Source organism: Ochotona princeps, chromosome 7 (assembly GCF_030435755.1).
Source record: "Ochotona princeps isolate mOchPri1 chromosome 7, mOchPri1.hap1, whole genome shotgun sequence".
Lineage (NCBI taxonomy): Eukaryota > Metazoa > Chordata > Mammalia > Lagomorpha > Ochotonidae > Ochotona > Ochotona princeps.
Window position 1 is genome coordinate 30620937 of NC_080838.1, and position 19228 is coordinate 30640164.

At 36.5% G+C, this 19228-nt stretch overlaps 1 protein-coding gene across 2 annotated transcripts in view; it reads right to left on the bottom strand.

Moving 5' to 3' along the window:
• Positions 1-19228, bottom strand: part of ADAD1 (adenosine deaminase domain containing 1) — a 53268-nt gene that overhangs the window by 16285 nt on the left and 17755 nt on the right. For both annotated transcript variants that reach the window (XM_058666888.1, XM_012929629.3), the window contains exons 5-10: positions 15919-15987; positions 12646-12768; positions 9168-9291; positions 6668-6838; positions 5249-5478; positions 1791-2028 (exon numbers count right to left, since the gene is read on the bottom strand). In XM_058666888.1, coding sequence (XP_058522871.1) covers positions 1791-2028; positions 5249-5478; positions 6668-6838; positions 9168-9291; positions 12646-12768; positions 15919-15987 — 955 coding nt within the window. The remainder of the gene's footprint in view (positions 1-1790; positions 2029-5248; positions 5479-6667; positions 6839-9167; positions 9292-12645; positions 12769-15918; positions 15988-19228) is intronic.

The following is a 19228-nucleotide window of genomic DNA, read 5'->3' on the forward strand; positions in this document are numbered from 1 at the left end:
TCATCTAACATTTTCTAATTTCATCTTTGTTACATTATTATTCTTGTTTTTTAATGTCTTTCATACGTGACCTTTGGACTGTATCTGTGTAGAGCTTGTTATTAATAGCTGGACACTTATCTGATCAAAAGCATAATAGCATAATTTGTCCTTTGTGAAATACTGTGTTTTATGTTTGACTGAATTCATACTAAGAAATGATTGTAAGTTGCTTTAAATCTGTCCTTCATAAAAAAGCAATTTCAAGAAAGCATTTAAATATTTTAACCTTATCCATATTGTCATTATAAGTATTATGCTGACAATTAAAGATGAATTCTAAGTTTTTATTTGACAATCAATTCTAGGAGTATTAATTTTTATTTATTTTCATTTTATATTAAATGGGGAGGGGGCAGGAAGAAGGGAGAGAGGGAGAGATGCTCTATTTGCTAGTTCAATTTGTTAGAGTATAGGTAAATGCTATGATAGTATATTAGTATGCTAGAACAGAATATTTTTGTTGGGCAGTGCGAGATTCCCTTGTGCTGGAGAAAACTGCTATTTTGCTAGGCCAGGAAGCGCCCGGACTTTGGGAGGATTCCGCTTTAGCAATAAACCTGTTCTTTGCTGCCTTGCAACTTTGTGAACCCAGGTGCGAGGGGGGGGGGGGGGGGAAGGACGCAATTCTTCTCTGGTCCCAGGAATAGGAGGAAGATAAGGGTATGAGAATGGGATGAGCCATAAAGATAGTAAGGCCATAAAAATTTAACATGTCTAAGGTTGTTACTTTTGATGTATTTCCCAGCCCAAAAGGGCCTATAAAATCTTCTGTCTTGGGCTTGTTTGGGTCCAACTGCCCTGCTTGGCTGGCCTATGTGCCCCAGGTGTGGTCTGGCCCCAGCATGCTGGCGCAGTAAACCCTGTTTGCTGTTTGCATTACCAGTAAGACTCTTTGTTGTTCTCTGGGGGGTTGACTAGCTCACACCCTGACGTTCGGGGGCTTGGCCTGGACTCTAACAAATTCTGCCTACAACAGTCAGAGCTGGGGCAGCATAAGGAAGCTGAGAACCTATCCAGATCCTAGTTACCTGCTCACAAGCTGGTGTTTCCAAGCGTGTGCCTTAGCAACAATTAGAAGCAGAACTGGCACTAGAAACCAGGCACTCAGACACAAAATGTAGGCATTCTATTAACCATTGTACCAATGCCTGCCCATAATTTAAGGATATTACAAAGAAATGTATGGAACATGGAAACAAAATGTCCAGACAGAATGCCAGCTATGTTACTTAGGTAAAATGGTGAAGATAGTTTAAAATTGCTTGTGAATTTGTAAAAGATCAGTATCATTGAATATGTAGGATTATTAGAAAGCAGTATAACATAATAGTTCTTACACTTAAGTATACATTATATAACATTTTGAAGAACACATTAAAAATACAAATTCCTAAGCAAATATCCAGAAATTCACACTCAGCAGGTGAAATTGATTTTTTCAAACAAATTCTGATTCCAGTACTAATGGTCTTAAATGAGAAATACAGATTATACAGCCAGATAACTAGGGTCTAAATACTATCTTCACTGCTAATTACAGAACTTCAGTAAGCTGTGTAATTTCTTCAGGTCTTTTTTCTTACAACAAAAAAAAATTTAAATGAGTACATGCCAGCAAGATAGTAGTCACGTTCAATAAATGATAATTATTACCGCCCAGGGTCCAATAAATGTTATTTAAAAAGTAAGAATTAAAATTATGACAAAATCTCCTTTAAAACATACTTTAAAAAATTAATGATTCTAACCTTTCAGTGATCTTCCCACTTAGGCCATCCACAATCTCCAGAGAAATGTCTCCTTGTGCCCAATTCAGACTCAGGAATTTATAATCCAAGTTCATTTGAAGTGGATATGCAGAAGGTACCAAACTAATGTGAGGTCTATTGACCAAGTAAAACATTGGAAGTTTCGAAGTAAGTGCATCATCAACACGCTGTTTTATAGCAATTTCTAAGCCTCTAGTATCACTGCAATTCCCATCACCTTGACAAGCAAAAACAAAATAAACATTCAGAAATTCAACAGCAACAGACTAATACAAAAATTCAGTTTCTGACAACATTCCAAAGCCTCTTTTTTCTTTGCCTTTCAACCATATCATTTCTCTTTCTGTCTCATTAGTTATTTCCATGTTTTTCACCCAAACCAGGAAAAGTTAACAAAATTTTCAGACTTTTACATGTAGAGAAAATAAGGAAGAATAGTCCTAATTAACAAATTTATAACTCGTACTAACTTAGGGTTAGTAGAGTTCTGCTAGAGAGAACTGCTGTAGTCTGCGTTGATTTCCTCTGATTGTAGTATGAAATAATACATTATACTGTGTATTAACCCAGCTGAGAAATAGCTGGTAATAGTGTTACTTTCCCACAAGTTAAGGGCATCAACTTACAAATGCTCCATTTTCACAGCACAAAGTAATTTAAAGTATGACCATTTCTAGTTAAAATATAGTCAATACCAAATATATGAATTTTGAATTATGTTGAAGAGATTTCAAAAAAGATGAAATGTCACTAACATAAATGGTAAGGTGCATCTATAAGTTAGAACAGTCATTTATATTTTAAGATAATAATTCTATGGACCTGGTATTAGCAAATTAAGATGCTGTTTGCAATGCCAGGATCCAGTATCAGAGTGCTAATTCATGATCCAGCTACTCTGTTTCAAATTCAGCTTCCTGTTAATATGCCTGGGAAGACAGGAGAAGATGGACCAATTGCTTGGATCCTTGACACCCACGTGAGAAACCAAGATTTCCTGGCTCCTGGCTTTGGCCTGGCCTCACCTTGGCCATTACAACCATTTGGGAAATGAACTAGCAGATGCAGCATCTTTCTCTGCTACTCTGCCTTTTAAACAAACAAACAGAAAATAAGTCTTATTTAAAAATCCTATACATTTTTCTCCTTAGGTGGTCAGAAAATTCCGAAACAACAGAATCTTTCCATATCTTATATGCAAAGTCTAGCTTTCATATCACTGACATTTCTAAGATGGTTAACAGTATTCAATACTTATTATGACTCTTCAGGCACTATGTTGTAAACAGGGCATTAACTGCTTTTGACATTCCTTTCCTAAGCATTTTCTCTTAATCTTCCCAATCAGGTAGTAAAGAAGGCTACTAAAATTACAGATATAATGGAGCACAGAAAATGCTTGAGGAAAGGTCTGAGGAATAATTATTGTATCTATAATTAACAGAAGGCATGGTCGAAGGAAAATGTATTCATTACATTCTGCAATTTAATGATGACAGGAGTTACACTTCAGGGGAAAAAAACTCCCATAACTTATACTACTAAGATTCCTTAAGCATCACTGGACATACTAATGACAAGGTTAAAATTTTAATCTAATGAAAAACAATAAAATGTATTAACATTTTCCTAGAAAGTTTCCTGCTTTTCTCTTTATATTTGTAGGTTTTAATAATTCACTATAACTAAAGAATAATTTTTATAATATCTTAAGGCTATTTCTAGAAAAATATGTCTCAAACATGATATATAATTTGGAAATGTTTAATTAATTCATTCAAAGTTATCTGAAAATAACATAAAACTCAAAGGTTAAATATAATTAAAGGCTACAGGTGATTTGACCTGGCATGAGCAGGAGCATGAGAAGTAATAAAAATTGCATTACATTCTAGGCTTTATCAACAAAGTAACTGAATGACTGCAACCGTTTTAACATTCTGAAGCTTGTACTTCTGATCTGAAAAAAAATAGGACTGAATAAAAGAATTCCTAAAATTAGTAAATGCATGTTAAAAATCCATGAATTAAATTTAAAGTAGATTCTGTTCCATCACAAAGGAATCAGCAGTTATAATCCACTCTATATTTTTAAAGGTTATTTTTAAAAGAGTTATGACAGATTTATACAAAAATATATCATTACTATAGTGTTTTAAGGAATTCCTTTTTCAAAGATACAGAAAATGACACATTTATACAAAGAAACTTCACATAATGAGGAGTGTGAGGAAAATCTTTATATGCTCATTTGGAAAACTTCCTAAGCTACATGTTTAAATGAAAATAGCAAGGTGTATAGAAGCCTTAAAAAAATAACATGAAAATAAAAAGTGTGAAGAAAAATAAACAAAAAATGTATACCACTACTTTTCTAAGTAAAATCTATCTTTAAAAAGAGAAACCAGAAACTTGTAACAATGTGTGCTTCTGCAGAGGTTAAAAACAGGTGCCTAGAACACTAGGATGGGAGGGAAAATTTACTCAATAATCTCAAATTGTGATTCATGACCATTTCCTATACAAATGAAGGTAATAATGAGACAAAAACCAACTTACTTGCCCCTCTTAGCACAGATTGCTCACTTATTAAACTAAAAATTACACCTCCAAGAGAAATTCCTAAAAAATAGCTATAAGATAAATTTAAAAAATTTAAAAACACAAAAAATTTACAAACAGGACCACCTAAAAGCAAAACATTTCACATGTCAGAGCTAAGGACTGCAAATGTATTCATTTCCAAAATTAACAGTAGGCTCAGAAAAGCTAAATAATGGTAATAAATTTCTTTACAAAATCTAAAGCCATGACCATGTGAAACTGACAGAAAATGAGCCTTCAGATCTTTTGCTGATGAGACCATGTCTATCCACAGCTATCGGTCTTGGATGCTACTAATCTGCTCTTTACTAATGCATCTGAGAAAACAGGCAGATGGTCCATGTACTTGGGCCACTGCCACTCACATGGTCGCCCTGGCTATCCCTGGCTTCTGCCTGATCCAATCATCTGGGCAGTGAACCAGGGGATGGAAGATCTTCATTAGTGTCTCTTTCATTCTAACGCTGTCTTATACATAAAAAAATGTTTTTGTGTTTTTTTTTTTTTAAGAACTGGAAAGAGATAAGGGTGAGAAAAAAATTTTAAAAAGCATTAAGAAATTTATTTCTGCAGACCTAGTAGAAAGCATCTCCCAAATGGAAGGAAAAATTAAATACTGTACAAATTAAGTGTAAGTTTAAAACACAAATAGAATCAGCTAAATTATACTAAGCCTGACTATACATCACTGTGAAATGAAGACCTTAACAAAAAAAAAGCAGATCTATGTTTTAATTTTTTTTACTTATGTTAAAGATCACTATATACTGAAAAATAAAATACACAAAATTTATTTAGTGAAGGAGGCCAGGAGGTAATGAAATTCCACTCACCAACAAGTATACCGCTGATATAAACTGGCTGTATAAAGTGACTCAGCAATGCTCCTTGTACACCAAGCACTTCCCATCTTGTCAATTTATCACTTGAGGACATACTGCTTACTCTGTTAACAACATCTGCAGGACAGTAAACTGTCAGATAAATTTTGCCTTCAACAGCCACATGCAGACTCAGTTCTTCATTGGCTTCAAATGCAGATATAGAATGTGGATTAAGACGTCTAAAGGAAAAAAAAAAAGTATTCTTTTAAAAAGCAAATTGACAAAGCAAACCAAATGAACAGTTTTTAACATGTTTCACTTGTCAGTATACATTTAATTCCAGCAAGAGAAACAGCTGCAAACACAAAATAAGATAGGAATGGAGTGACTATCGTACAAAATAAAGCAAAAATTAACCATATTCAGAACTTCCTGCATAACTTTCATATTAACATTCTTTATGCCTCTCGATACATAAAAAAGTTAATTGTCCCTGTAAATTTCTGAGTTATTTCCTTCTCCTAGATGGAAATTTTAGAGTACAGTAAGGAAGAATGAAAAAAAAATCAACTCTCTTAATTCAAGTCTCATCTACAATAAGAGATGTCATAAAATAAAAAATTATTTTCCAAAGATTTATTTTTTACTGAAAAATCAGATTTACAGGAAGATCTTCTGTACGCTGGCTCACTCCCCAAGTGTCTGCACTGGCCAGAGCTGAGCTGATCCAAAGTCAGAAACTTCATCTGGGTCTGTCATGTGGGTGCAGTATCCCAAGGCTTTAGGCCATCCTCTACATGGCCTAAGCTACATGCAGGGAGCTGGATGGAAGTGGAGCAGCCAAGGTACACACTGGCACCCATGTGGGATCCCGGCACTTGCAAGGCTAGGATCAGGCCATTGTGCCAGGCCCCAAAAATTATTTTTGAGATTTCTCTAGGGACACTGAGCTTATTTTCAAAAGTGTTATTGTAAATATATTAATGAGAATAATACCAGCAGCTCTCCTAGCATTGAGATGAATTTTACTTTCTTCATTGTATTAATCTGTGATGTTTAAGTTGTATCTACATGATATTCTACACTGCTGCATCAAAGCAATAAATTTGGGCCACAGGGTTGAGTTCAGTTTTCCCTAACTTCTTCATTTGCATGTGAATGGTGTGTGCATGCACACATGCTCACATCTTTACAGTTTAGGACGTCTTCTATGTACAAAGGGCTAAAAATTTTTCAACAGCATAGAATATTGTGAAGTATATGAAATTTTTAAGTAGTAGTAATAGATCAGGCTGAGCAAAAGGGAGATTTAAGTGGACAGAGAATACAGTTAAGTAACAATTTATTTGTCCTGTCTCTTATAGCAACTCAGGGTACATGGTATTACTATCTTATGTAGTACTAAACACCAACTCTGTATATACTTACAGCTGGGACTTAATCTGGGCTGATCCTTTAGGCAACTGGTTCATATAGAGGTAAATGTTGATATTTTGTTTAAGAGTGAGAAGATTAGAAGCTGGTTCTGTACAAAAGATTGACTTTTCCATCATAGCAGGATTTTTGCTATAGAAGAGCAGAAGTTGTCTATAAAAGTACCTAAAAGAGATGTCATAATGTGTCAAGCATTAGTATTTATAAAATAAGCATCTTAATGAGTATCCATATGTATCATAAATAATGTCCCTGAATATCAGAAGTTTTTAAATTGATAAGAACTCATAATGATCTTATCATAAGTTAATGAAAACATACGCCCCTTGGAAAGTTCTCAACTGGAATTCAATCTGCCTTATAATCTATTCCACCACTGTCACTTCACTTCCAATTCATATCTGAGCCTTAATCTACCATACCATGCTAAAGATCCTTCTCCCTATTGATTCCTCTTCACTTCCGCTCCCAGTTTCTCAGGTAAACTTTTGGCCTTACTATTATTTCCCTTGCTCTACCTAAGCGAACAATTGTGGTTCATGCTCCTTAGAATTAAAAAAAAAAGCAGAAGAGAATAACAATAATTCCTCAAACTCTATAAATTGCATTAAAAATGTGACACAGATCTCCTGAAAGATCACAATTAATTTCAGCAGGGGTAGGTGCTATTTTGCCTATTCAAAAATTATGTTTTTATGGGCTCCCTCAAATTCCATCAGAATTAGGTAACAGAAAATTAAGTATGTCTATAACAACATCAAGCATGAGAAACGGGAAGAAATACACATAAAGAAGGTAATTTTAAAGAAGTCACAGAAGATGGTTAGGAACTCGCATTTACTTTTAACATATTGGTTACTCATTACTATGTCAATTAATTCCATAATGATGTAAATTTTTGCTGATGGTATGTTGGAGCTTTTAATTGATCAGGAAGATACTCTGCTGGCTCTGTCTTCAGACCAGAGAGGGTATACCTAAGAAGCCGTTGAACTTGACTGGACAATAAGATGCTGGACTCTATGTTTGGTATATGCTTGCAATGGGGGAATCTCAACTGAACTTGAGCTGTGGTTATGCAACAAGGTGGAGGAATCCACCATGGTGGGAGGGTTTGGGGAGGGGTGGGGAGAACCCAAGTACCTATGAAACTGTGTCACATAATACAATGTAATTAATGAATTAAAAATAAAAAAAAAAAACAAACAGAAAAAAAAAAAAGAAGTCAAGTGATTCTGTAAGCACCAAGTGAACAGGGTGGAGGGAGGCAACAACAGTGAGTTGTATTACCCTCAGGGACTTCTCCAATAACTTTTAGGATTATAGAATCCTTTCTGTATTATTAAGAATCTGTACTTACCTTTTTTGGTTAAACATATATATATGCAAATTTATTTTAATATATTCTAGCAAAGAACAGGAAAAATAAAAATGTAGAGTAAATAGCAAAATGATAACTGAAACTGAATGATAGAATTTATTATCCTGTTATCCCCTATATGTGTTTGGAAACTGCTATAATAAAAAAATGATCAGAAGTAAACTCAATGGCTTGAAAGAATGAAAGGTTTGTATACACATTTCCCACATTTGATACAAAGAGACTTTGAAAGTGTACTATTTGTGGTCTCTCTCCCCTCTGCCATTCATTCTCCCATTAAATCTTTTTTTTTTTTTTTTTTTTTTTTTTTTGAATTTGGAAGAGAGCGGAGAAGCAGACCTCCTGGTTAATGTCCCAAATGACTGAAACAGATAGGGTGGGTGCAGACTAGAGCCAGAAACCAGGAACTGCATCCTGATCTACATGGGTGGCACATGGGTGGCAGCGGTCTGAGTACTTGCACTACCATCTGTTGCTTTCCCATATGTCCAAAATGGGATGTCAGAATTGTAAGGATGTAAGCAGGGGCTTACCTCACTGTATCACAGTGCTGACCCCTATTAAACTCCTCTTGCAAGGAGCACAGTTGACTGATACTTTGGAAAAAAGATACTAGGTGTACTCACCTCAGTTCTTTTCTCTCTGAGATCTGTCAGCCTGAAAAATATCTCTATCTATATGCTATCCATATGGAATACTTTGCACGTACTACATAAATGAACCCATTGCTTCCTGGTCCTGCCAAAGGATAATATGCCTCATTCAAAAATAAGACCAAGGCTGCTTTATCCAGATCTAAAGCCATACTTCTCAATAACTTAAGTAAGTAAAATCATGGTATTGTTTAAAAAGTATTATAGGACTCTTAGAAATGAATTCACAAAGTCTTAACTAATGGAGGACATTAAAATCCACAAACTCGATATTGTAGTTAACAATGATAAATTTTCCAAAGACAATTTTAAAAAACACAATTATTTGACTTGGATGAGCAACTCTCATATTCTTGGCTTAATGATCAGTAAAATTCCATCTGTGAATACATTCGCATACACTGATTTTGGTCTGAGAGCATTTATATCTGGAGATACTAAAAACACTTGGTCACCTTACCTCAGGAGAGACCTTCTTGCTGTAACTACACCATGGGTGTCATGTAATACTCTTCCATTTGGTTTAATGCACTGACTGTAATTGTATTCACCTGTGCCTATAGCTACAACTTCATGATGTCCAGCTGCAAGGAAAAGGTAAACAGTAGCAGGTTACTCTTTTTTTTTTTTTTTAAAGATTTATTTTATTTTTATTACAAAGTCAGATATACTGAGAGGAGGAGAGACAGAGAGGAAGTGGAGCTGCCGGGATTAGAACCAGCGGCCATATGGGATCAAGGCAAGGACCTTAGCCACTAGGCCACGCTGCCGAGCCCTACTCTTTTTTAAAAAAAATTTTATTTATTTGAAAGGCAGTTAGAGAGATTGCAATGCCAGAGCTGGGCTGTTGCCAGGCTGGTCTAAAGCCAGCAGCCAAGAGCTTCTTCCAGGTTTCCCATTTGAATTTAGGGGTCCAAGTAGTTGGCCATCCTCTTCTGCTTTCCTTGGCACATTAGCACAAGGGTGAATCAGAAGTGGCATGGTGTCCAGGTACTTGGGCCATCTTCTGTTGCTTTCCCAGGTACATAACCAGGGAGCTAGATTAGAGAAATTCAGACTCAAACTGCTGCCCATTTGGCATGATGGGTAGTGGCTTAACCCACTATGCGTTAACCCCAGAAATGTCATCTTGTGAATGCTGAACTTGAGTAAATAATCAGGTGTGTAAACGTTCTTTGTATGGAATTATGTAACAGTATCAATATAAGTTCTACAATAAAATCGTGATGTAAGTTCTGAGTTACAAAATGCTAAAGCAGGGCCCAGCGCTGTTGCCTAGAAGCTAAAGTCCTCGCCTTGAATGCACCAGGATTCCATATGGGTGCTGATTCTAATCCTAGTGGTCCCGCTTTCCATCCAGCTCCCTATTTGTGGCCTGGGAAAGCAGTCAAGGACAGCCCAAAGCCTTGGGACCCAGCACCCGTGTGGGAGACCCGGAGAAGCTCCTGGCTCCTGGGTTCAGATCAGCACAGCACTGGCCATTGTGGTCACTTGGGGAGTGAATCATCAGATGGAAGATCTTCCTCTGTCGCTCCTCCTCTCTGTATATCTGACTTTGCTATAAAAATAAATAAAAAAATAAAAGAAACAAAATGCAAAAGCATAGCCAAGATTTCAAATCTTTCTCAACTTTGTAATTCAGTCTGCAATACTTCATAGAAATACTGTAGTTTAAGAAGAAAAGAAGAGAAATTTGAAAGAAAGAATAAATAAAAATGCGATAGGAGAGGAAATCAGAACAAAATCAATTTCCATGTAACAAATATCACTTTTCCACTTTCCGAGAAGAGAAAAATGTATACAAATGTAGGAGAGGTATTTACATTTGGAGGCAATACAGACAGCAATATAGGATCACATGGGTGTCTTACAGACCCAAGTAAAATAAGTTTCTAAGAATATATTTAATGTGAATTACATATAGATTGCTTATGTTATATACCTATATCAGAATGTCATACTGTATTTTATAAATTCATGATATTATTATTATGTTAAACATTTTAATGTTTTCCAAAACCATGGTTATAAATTTTGGAAAAATATTACAGGGAGAATGTCACAAAACACAAAAGATAAGTTTAAGATTACTTGCCGTATAAAATTTCATTACATCATGAAAAAAAAAAAAAGAATATATTTAAGATGTTTTGATCATTAAGATGTTCTTTAGAAATGTTCACTTAATTTCACTCAGGTTTTCCCATTGCATGAACATTTGTCTTCTAAAATCATATTTATTATTCTTACTTATATTCTTCTTGACTGAACTTCAGCTGACTTCCAAAATACCTAGGCACACTGAAGCACTATTCCTTTAAAGTGGAGAACCCAAGTATCTATGTAACTGTGTCACATAATACAATGTAATTACTGAAGTTAAATAATAAATAATTAAAAAAAAAAAAAGTTGAAATGACAGTATTTCTATTAGTCTTACTTTATCATTTTCTATTTCATCTTTTCATTTTTTCTTTTTTAAAAAGATTTAGTTATTTTTATTACAAAGTCAGATACACAGCGAGGAGAAGAGACAGAGAGGAAGATCTTTCGTCCGATGATTCACTCCCCAAATGACCACAATAGCCGATGTTATGCCGACCTGGAGCCAGGAGCCAGGAACTTTCTCCAGGTCTACCACATGTGTGCAGGGTCTCAATGCCTTGGGCCATCCTCCACTGCTTTCCCAGGCCACAAGCAGGGAGCTGGGTGGGAAGTGGAGCTTCCGGGATTAGAACCAGCGCCCAAACAGGATCCTGGGGCATTCAAGCCGAGGACTTTAGTTTCTAGGCCACTGTGCCCAGTCCTTCATTTTGTGTTCTAAAGCAGGTTTCCCTTCCTGTGCATGTCTACCAGAATACTAAAGTAGGCCCTCCCTCATAACATCTACCTAGGGTATCACTTCCTAACCCAGGTTCTTCCCCTGTAATTTTTAAAAAAAATATCAATTGCTACTTAACTTTTCTTCATCCTAAATGTAATTTATGCTATGTGCTGCATTTACGTTACCATTTAATCCTAAAAAGTCCATGAAGTAGGCTTTCTTTTTTTTTTTTTTTAGGAAATGAGAGCAAACAGTGAAGCCCAGAGATGATGCGAAAGTTAATTAAGTAGCAGTCCTGAATCTGATGTTCCCAACAATTATGGCACATTGTCCATACTTAAAATACTTCACAGTTTATCAAAAATTGTATTAAACAAGTTTTGACTAGTTTGTAAGACTGAATAACCTGGCACTATCCTATCAATGTAAATATAAAAAACACCAATTTCGTAAGTATAAATATAAATATAATGTAATATCAGTGTAAATGTAACAAATATCACTGCAAATGTAAAAGATGCCAGCACAATGGCTCAATTTGGCCAACCCTTCACCCTCAAGTACAAGCATCCCATATTGGCACCAGTTCATGTCCTAGCTTTCTATTTCCCATCCTGCTCCCTGCTAATGGTCTGGGAAAGTAATGGAGGATGGCCGAAGTCTTTGGAACCCTGCATGCACATGGGAGATCTGGAAGAAGTTCCTGGCTTCAGGATGGCTTAGTTTTGGCCTTTGATGCCTATAGAGAGTGAATAAATGGATGGAAGATCTTTATTTCATTCTATAAATCTGCCTTTCCAATAAAAATATTTTCTAAAGGGATGCCAATTTTTATAATCTGCTGTTCAATGTTTCTTACAATTAGGATGAGATTTTGGGATAGTGGTAGTGACAGAAGATCTATGGGAAAAATAGTATTTCTATTATAACATAATTCTCCATTGGTTCAGTATCAGTCCTTCTCTGATTTTGGGAACCTCTGGGTTTAAAGACCTATACATACATACAAAGAGCACTACAAACCACAACCAACAAAAGCAAATACAGTTAACTAAAATGTTATTGCTGTATAGACCACCTCATTAAGGTATTAATCCCTAATATTTGGACTTACCTCTTTCTATTATGAAAGCAGCCAATGAACTGCTACATTTCAGATATTCAGAATTAGAAATCAGCTGGTTAAATGTTTCTTCAACGATCTTTGAAAACTTTGCATTCTGTACATATCTTCCTTCTACGTAAAAAATAATATAAATTTGAAGAACATGCTTTCTTTGAAGATGTCTTATAACTGTCATATATCCAAATTAGTCAATAATTTATACAAATATATGAAAGCAAATTTATTACTGAAATTTAAAATGTATTTAACTCTAAAAAAACAGAATTTGCTAGGCCTTTACTCACAGTTCCTTATAAACAAGTATGCCCACATTACACACTGGAGGATTACTTTACACTTAAGTTTAATGTGATCAGATATACAAAAGTGACATATTCTTAGTGACAAGAAAAAAAAAGTGACAATTCTTAGTTGTATAGCACTGCTGCACACAACAGTGCAAACTGATCAACATTCCACTGAATGTTTGTAGTCCTCTCCAAGCACTGTGACAAAGCACACCTACTATGTGAGCTGTTAAGAACCTCTGAAGGGCCCGGCGGCGTGGCCTAGTGGCTAAAGTCCTCGCCTTGAAAGCCCCGGGATCCCATATGGGTGCCGGTTCTAATCCCGGTAGCTCCACTTCCCATCCAGCTCCCTGCCTGTGGCCTGGGAAAGCAGTCGAGGATGGCCCAATGCATTGGGACACTGCACCCGCGTGGGAGACCCGGAAGAGGTTCCAGGTTCCTGGCTTCAGATCAGCGCGCATCGGCCCGTTGCGGCTCACTTGGGGAGTGAATCATCGGACGGATGATCTTCCTCTCTGTCTCTCCTCCTCTGTGTATATCTGGCTGTAATAAAAAAAATGAATAAATCTTTAAAAAAAAAAAAGAGCCTCTGAAATCAACAAACCAAAACAAAATTCTCCACATGTTGACATAATTTTCCATAAAATTGGTATATTTACTTAAGTACATATTACACCTAGCAATTATTTTGTGTTCTGATATAATGTGGAAAAGTGCACAACTATTACTGACAGAATAATTATTTGGTGCGTGGCAGTAAAACACCTTATTACACATGAATAATTTCAAATACTTGAAAACCAACGGTTTATCAATATATCTCTCAATATTTATTAAAAGATAATGGGGCCCATCAAGTAGCCTAGTGGCTAAAGTCCTCGCATTGAACACACTGGGATACCACATGGGCAACAGGTCTAATCCCAGTGGCCCCAATTCCCATCCAGCTCCCTGCTTGTGGCCTGGGAAAGCAGTTGAGGGTGGCCCAAAGCCTTGGGACCCTGCACTCATGTGGGAGACCCAGATAAGCTCCTGGCTCCTGGGCTCAGATCAGTGCAGCACTGGCCATTGTGGCTTGGTGGGGAGTGAATCATCAGATGGAAGATCTTCCTCTCTGTATATCTGACTTTGCAATAAAAATAAATAAATCTTTTCAAAAAATATAATGATTATAAGTATAATAAAATCTTAGCTATTAAGTGTATCTCATCTTGTGAAGGAATGAGAAACAAGTAAAAACTTTTCCCTATACATATGTGCTGGCTGTTTGGGAACGAATTCCATAAATTTCTGAAATTGAAGGATGGAAAAAATAAACACAGACCAGAGGTCAGAGCTGTGATTTTAGCTGCCACATTTGAGGCTAGTATACCAGATAGGATTGCTGGTATGAGTCCTGGAGGCCTGGGGACAGCCACATGGCAGCAGAGCTGCTGGCTACTAGGTTCAACCTGGCTCAGTTGTGGTTGATATCAACATTTGGAGCACAATACAGAAGATTGAAAACATTTCTTTCCTTCTCTTTCAGTAGCTATGCCTTTTACAAAAATAAATCTTTAAAAATTGAAACAGGATATAGATAGTTCCCATTACCACAATTTCTTGAGTTTCAGCTTGATAATTTCAAGTGATATTTGGTATCATGAGTAACTAAAACCTCCCTGCAGAATCAAAACAGCACTACTTTTTGAGGATATGGTCCAGTTGGAAACATGAGTAGACAGGCTTTCAAATAGTAACTACTTCTATAACTAGCCCCACAGGCATGTAGAAGTTTTTTGGGCCTCATTTTTAAAAGTTGTAAGACACGTCTCCTGTTTTTACCAAGGTGTGAATGATGACATTTCTCTCCCTTTTCTGTCACTTAACTTCTAACCTTATCCTATTAAACCTAATTCTGATATTCAGTTCTTCTAAGATGATGCATTTTCCCGGGTAATAGAAATGTATATTGATGGCCAATTCTTTACTTGCTATTCTATCCCACTTGTCATTAAAGATGTCCACAGAGACCGAGAGACAAGACAGCATTCTCAAAATATGAGCTCAATGCTATGAGACTGATCCCTCATGGTTCTTTTATCCCTAAGTTCTTAAAACTGTTATGGCAAATGATTCCATCAAACTGTTAGTGGGTTTTATCTTTAAACATATTGTTTACTCTAATCTGATGCTTTTACTCCAAGCAAGCATGGAAAAATTCAAGATAAAAGCTGAATGGGACTAATAATCTTCAAATGTTAACCTCCAGGCCTGGAAAAGGAAATGAAGAAAAACTTTCTTTTACAAATAAACTTTAAAATCTGAAATATGCCTACAATATGGTCAAAGCAGAAACTTAGAATAAATTTCTGCCTTCTAGGAGATTCACAGTGTAACATAAATATATACTAACTACCACACAATGATGAATGTGATGAAGTGCTAAAATAATCAAAGGTTTTGTTAGTGAACATGTACTATGTACCAGGCTCTGATATAATTTAATTAATCCTCACTGCAATATGAGGTAATTACTGTACCAGCCAGTTTACAGATGAGGAAATTGGTCCCAGATGATATAGCTAGTAACTTCATCTGAAACTGAAGCTAACTGGGGATTAGCAACTAAAAAGTGAACAGATTGTTTGGATAAATTGACAATGACCATAAAATACCAGAAAGCTTTCATTCATAACAGGCCCACGAAAGTAAAATATCCTCTTAAAAGCAAAATATATTCTCTTAAAAACAACTATATAAAACTGAAGAATCATCTCTTTACAGAAAAAAAATAAAAGCAAAAACTTTAATTTTTTCCTATCCATTCCTTATTGCTCTCATCTCCAGCTTAGTAAGAAGGAAATTCTCACAGAAGTGTGAGAAAGTTTCAGTGGTAAAAAGTATAGTGTATACTTTAGTATATGTTAATTATGTCATTCTAAATTTTAAATAAGTTACCCTCCTAACAAGGACGATTTCAAAGCTCTCCTACCATAATGTACTTTGGAAACATACGATGGCTCAGGTGTAGCAACTGGTTCTGCAGGTATAGGAGGTGGACCTACAAAAACAAAAAAAAAATGTAAAGAAATACCAGCTAACACTTCAGGCAGCTAGTATCTTATTATCCTATAATAAAACAGCAATTTGACGACCTTTTGTATAAATTTCTGCCATCTCTTCCTCAATAAACTCTTTCCTATTTGATCTCGGCCTCAACAGATCTTTTCTCTTTTGAAATAACAGATGCAATTTTCTGAAGTCACTAAAGTCCTATTTTAGAAAGGTATGAATATTTTTCTATTTATAAAATCATAAAACATTTCAAAATAATACCTTAATAAAATTTAATGAGCAAAAATGACTATTTTAAACACTATTTTTACCAGACTGTTTTCCAGGAAAATCCTACATTCAAAGTTTTTCATATTTGAAACTATTTTCCAGTGTGGCCTCCAAAGTTAAGGAATAAAGGAAAAACAACAAAATAACACAATAAACCTAGAGGATAGAAGAGATCAGGAAAGCTTAAACAAAGAGACTCCAGAGTTGAATTGTGAGTGACACGGAGACTGCTTCAAGATCCAGACATGAGTACGGAGACACTAGAACCCTGGGGCTGGTATTAGTAAAGAAAATGCTCTAATAATATTTATAAATACCCTGGTCTTCAGATAAAAAGAACTTTATAAACTCAGAAAAAATATATTTGTATATTCAAATAAGTTTGGCTGAACAGAAATGAAACTTAATTTTATTAACAGATGATTTTAACAAGAAAGAAAATAAGACTGTACAAGATTGATTGCAAAATACAATCTTCCAGTGGCCAAAATAATGTTGAGAAACAACAACAAATTTGAAGGACTTAACACATGCTGATTTCAGAACTTATTCAAAGTCACAGAAATCAAAACAATGTGGTGTTGACATGAAGACAGATACACAGAATAACAGAATGGAAAACTTGGAAACAAACCTGTGCTTATGTGGTCAAATGAACCTTAATACATATATCAATATGCCTAAACACAGAAAGAGCAATTTATCAAACATATGAGGCTATTAAAATTGGATATTCACATGCAAAATAATGATACTGGACCCCTACTTTTGCCATACAGAAATACTAATTCAAACTGGATCAAAAACCTAACATTAGAACTAACAATATTTTAAAAAATAGAAGAAAAAAGAAAGAAAGAAAAAGAAAAGAAAACCTCCTAGGAAAAAAATGCAGGAAAAAAAAGAAAAGCTTCATGACGTCAGATTTGGCAACAATTTTGATTTCAAGGGCATGTGTAACAAAGAAAAAAATAGACAAAAATTTCATCAAAACTAACAACTTCCGTGTACCAACTGAGTTAAATTGTACCCAATGAGTAAGTGTAAGTCAGTTGATAAAAACTTGATATGCTGATTTCTTCTTTTTTTTTAAAGATTTATTTATTTTTACTGCAAAGTCAGATATATAGAGAGAAGAGGAGAGACAGAGAGGAAGATCTTCCATCCGATGATTCACTCCCCAAGTGGCCGCAACGACCAGTACTACGACTATCCAAAGCCAGAAGCCAGGAATGTCCTCCAGGTCTCCCACATGGGTGCAGAGTTCCAAGGCTCTGACCTGTCCTGGACTGTTTTCCCAGGCCACAAACAGGGAGCTAGATGGGAAGCGAGGCTGTCTGGACTATGGGATCCAGGCATGTTCAAGGTAAGGACCTTAACCGCTACACTATCAAGCCAGGCTGGATATGTGGATTTCTACAATGTAACAATAAATTCAGCAACAAAAACCAAACACCTAGGGAGTAAGAGCATAAACACTGGGCAAGCATCCCATAAGTAAGTACCTATGTTCCATTCCTTGCTCTGGCTCATGACTTGCTTTCTGCCAAAGCAGACCCAGGAATGGCTTATGCAATGGGATTCACATCAGTTATGTGAGGGACCTAAACAGCTTCTGACTTTAGGTGCTGACCTTGGCTGCGGGGGGCATTTGGGATGTAAACCAGTGAATGGAGTGCTCTCTGCCTCTCAAAAGCAAAAGCACTTCACAAATCAGTCACCTCACTGAAAAATGAGCAAAGAATACCTTTCTCTCAAGAAGACATACAAATGAACAAAACATGAAAAAGAAATGCAACATAAAGAAGCTATCACCTCATTTCCATTAGAATGACTACTACAAAAAAAAAAAAGGAGGGGGGTCCAAAATACAAGAAACAAACTCTATAGGCATCAAGACAGAGTGTAGAGTGCTAAAAAAATTTCCTACAATCTGACAATCCGAGCTCCGGGAATAATAAAGAATTGAAACAAGGGTGTTGAAGAGATGCTGTGTACAATGATAGCTGCATTATACACAACAGACAGAAAACAGAAGCAACTCAATAGGCATAAACAAATGAAAAACCGGAATCAGGATGGCAAAATAGGGTAAGGAGACGTTTACACAGATGGAGAAACATTTAATCAGATGAAGCAGAGAGGACACAGTCCAGGAAATACAAGACAGAACAACAGCAGAGGGGTACCTGGAGACTGACAGACACAGGAAAGCAACGAAAATAATGGTGTGGTGTTGCAGTGACTGATACCCCAGCAGCATTCATCTAACAGTGATCTGAACTCCACCAGCAGCCAGAACTCCACCAGCAACCACATGGGAAGGGACTTTCACTGGGAGCTTGTGAGGTGAACCCAGACAAAAAAACTGCCCATCCTGCTGGTCTGTTTGATTTGACCAGGAGCAGAGACGAGGCAACAGATGCCAGTCTGGTGGTGTGGGAACAGGGTGGATTTCACAGCCCAGTCAGCCCCCTAGAGCCGAATTAGGTGCCATTTTGCGTAAGCAGGCAAAGGCAAGGGAAAGGGCTAAGCACACGCTGAGCTCAGAGTGAACTCATTTCTGACTCAGTGAACTGCATCGAAGTGGCATTCTACAGGTTCCACCCAAGACAGGTCTGGGTGGCCCTGAGACCTGACGGCCAGATCAAGAACTGTGGTAGGGGCATGTCAGGTGCCGTTTTGTACAGCGGGGCAAAAGTTTAGGTCTTTAGGGCACAACAGTGAACTGAGCATGTGCTGAGCTGAGCATGTGCTGAGTTCAGTGGATTGCGCTGTTCCCACAGGAAAATAATACCCACTGTGGCATCGTATGGGTCAAAATAGGTCCGTGTGACCTACTAACGTCCAACAGGTTCCAGCAAGATCCGCACCACCAACAACCTAGCTATATAGGACACCTGGTGTCTCTCTAATCCTGGGAACTGCTCCAACAGAAAGTGGGACAAAGGTTGCAG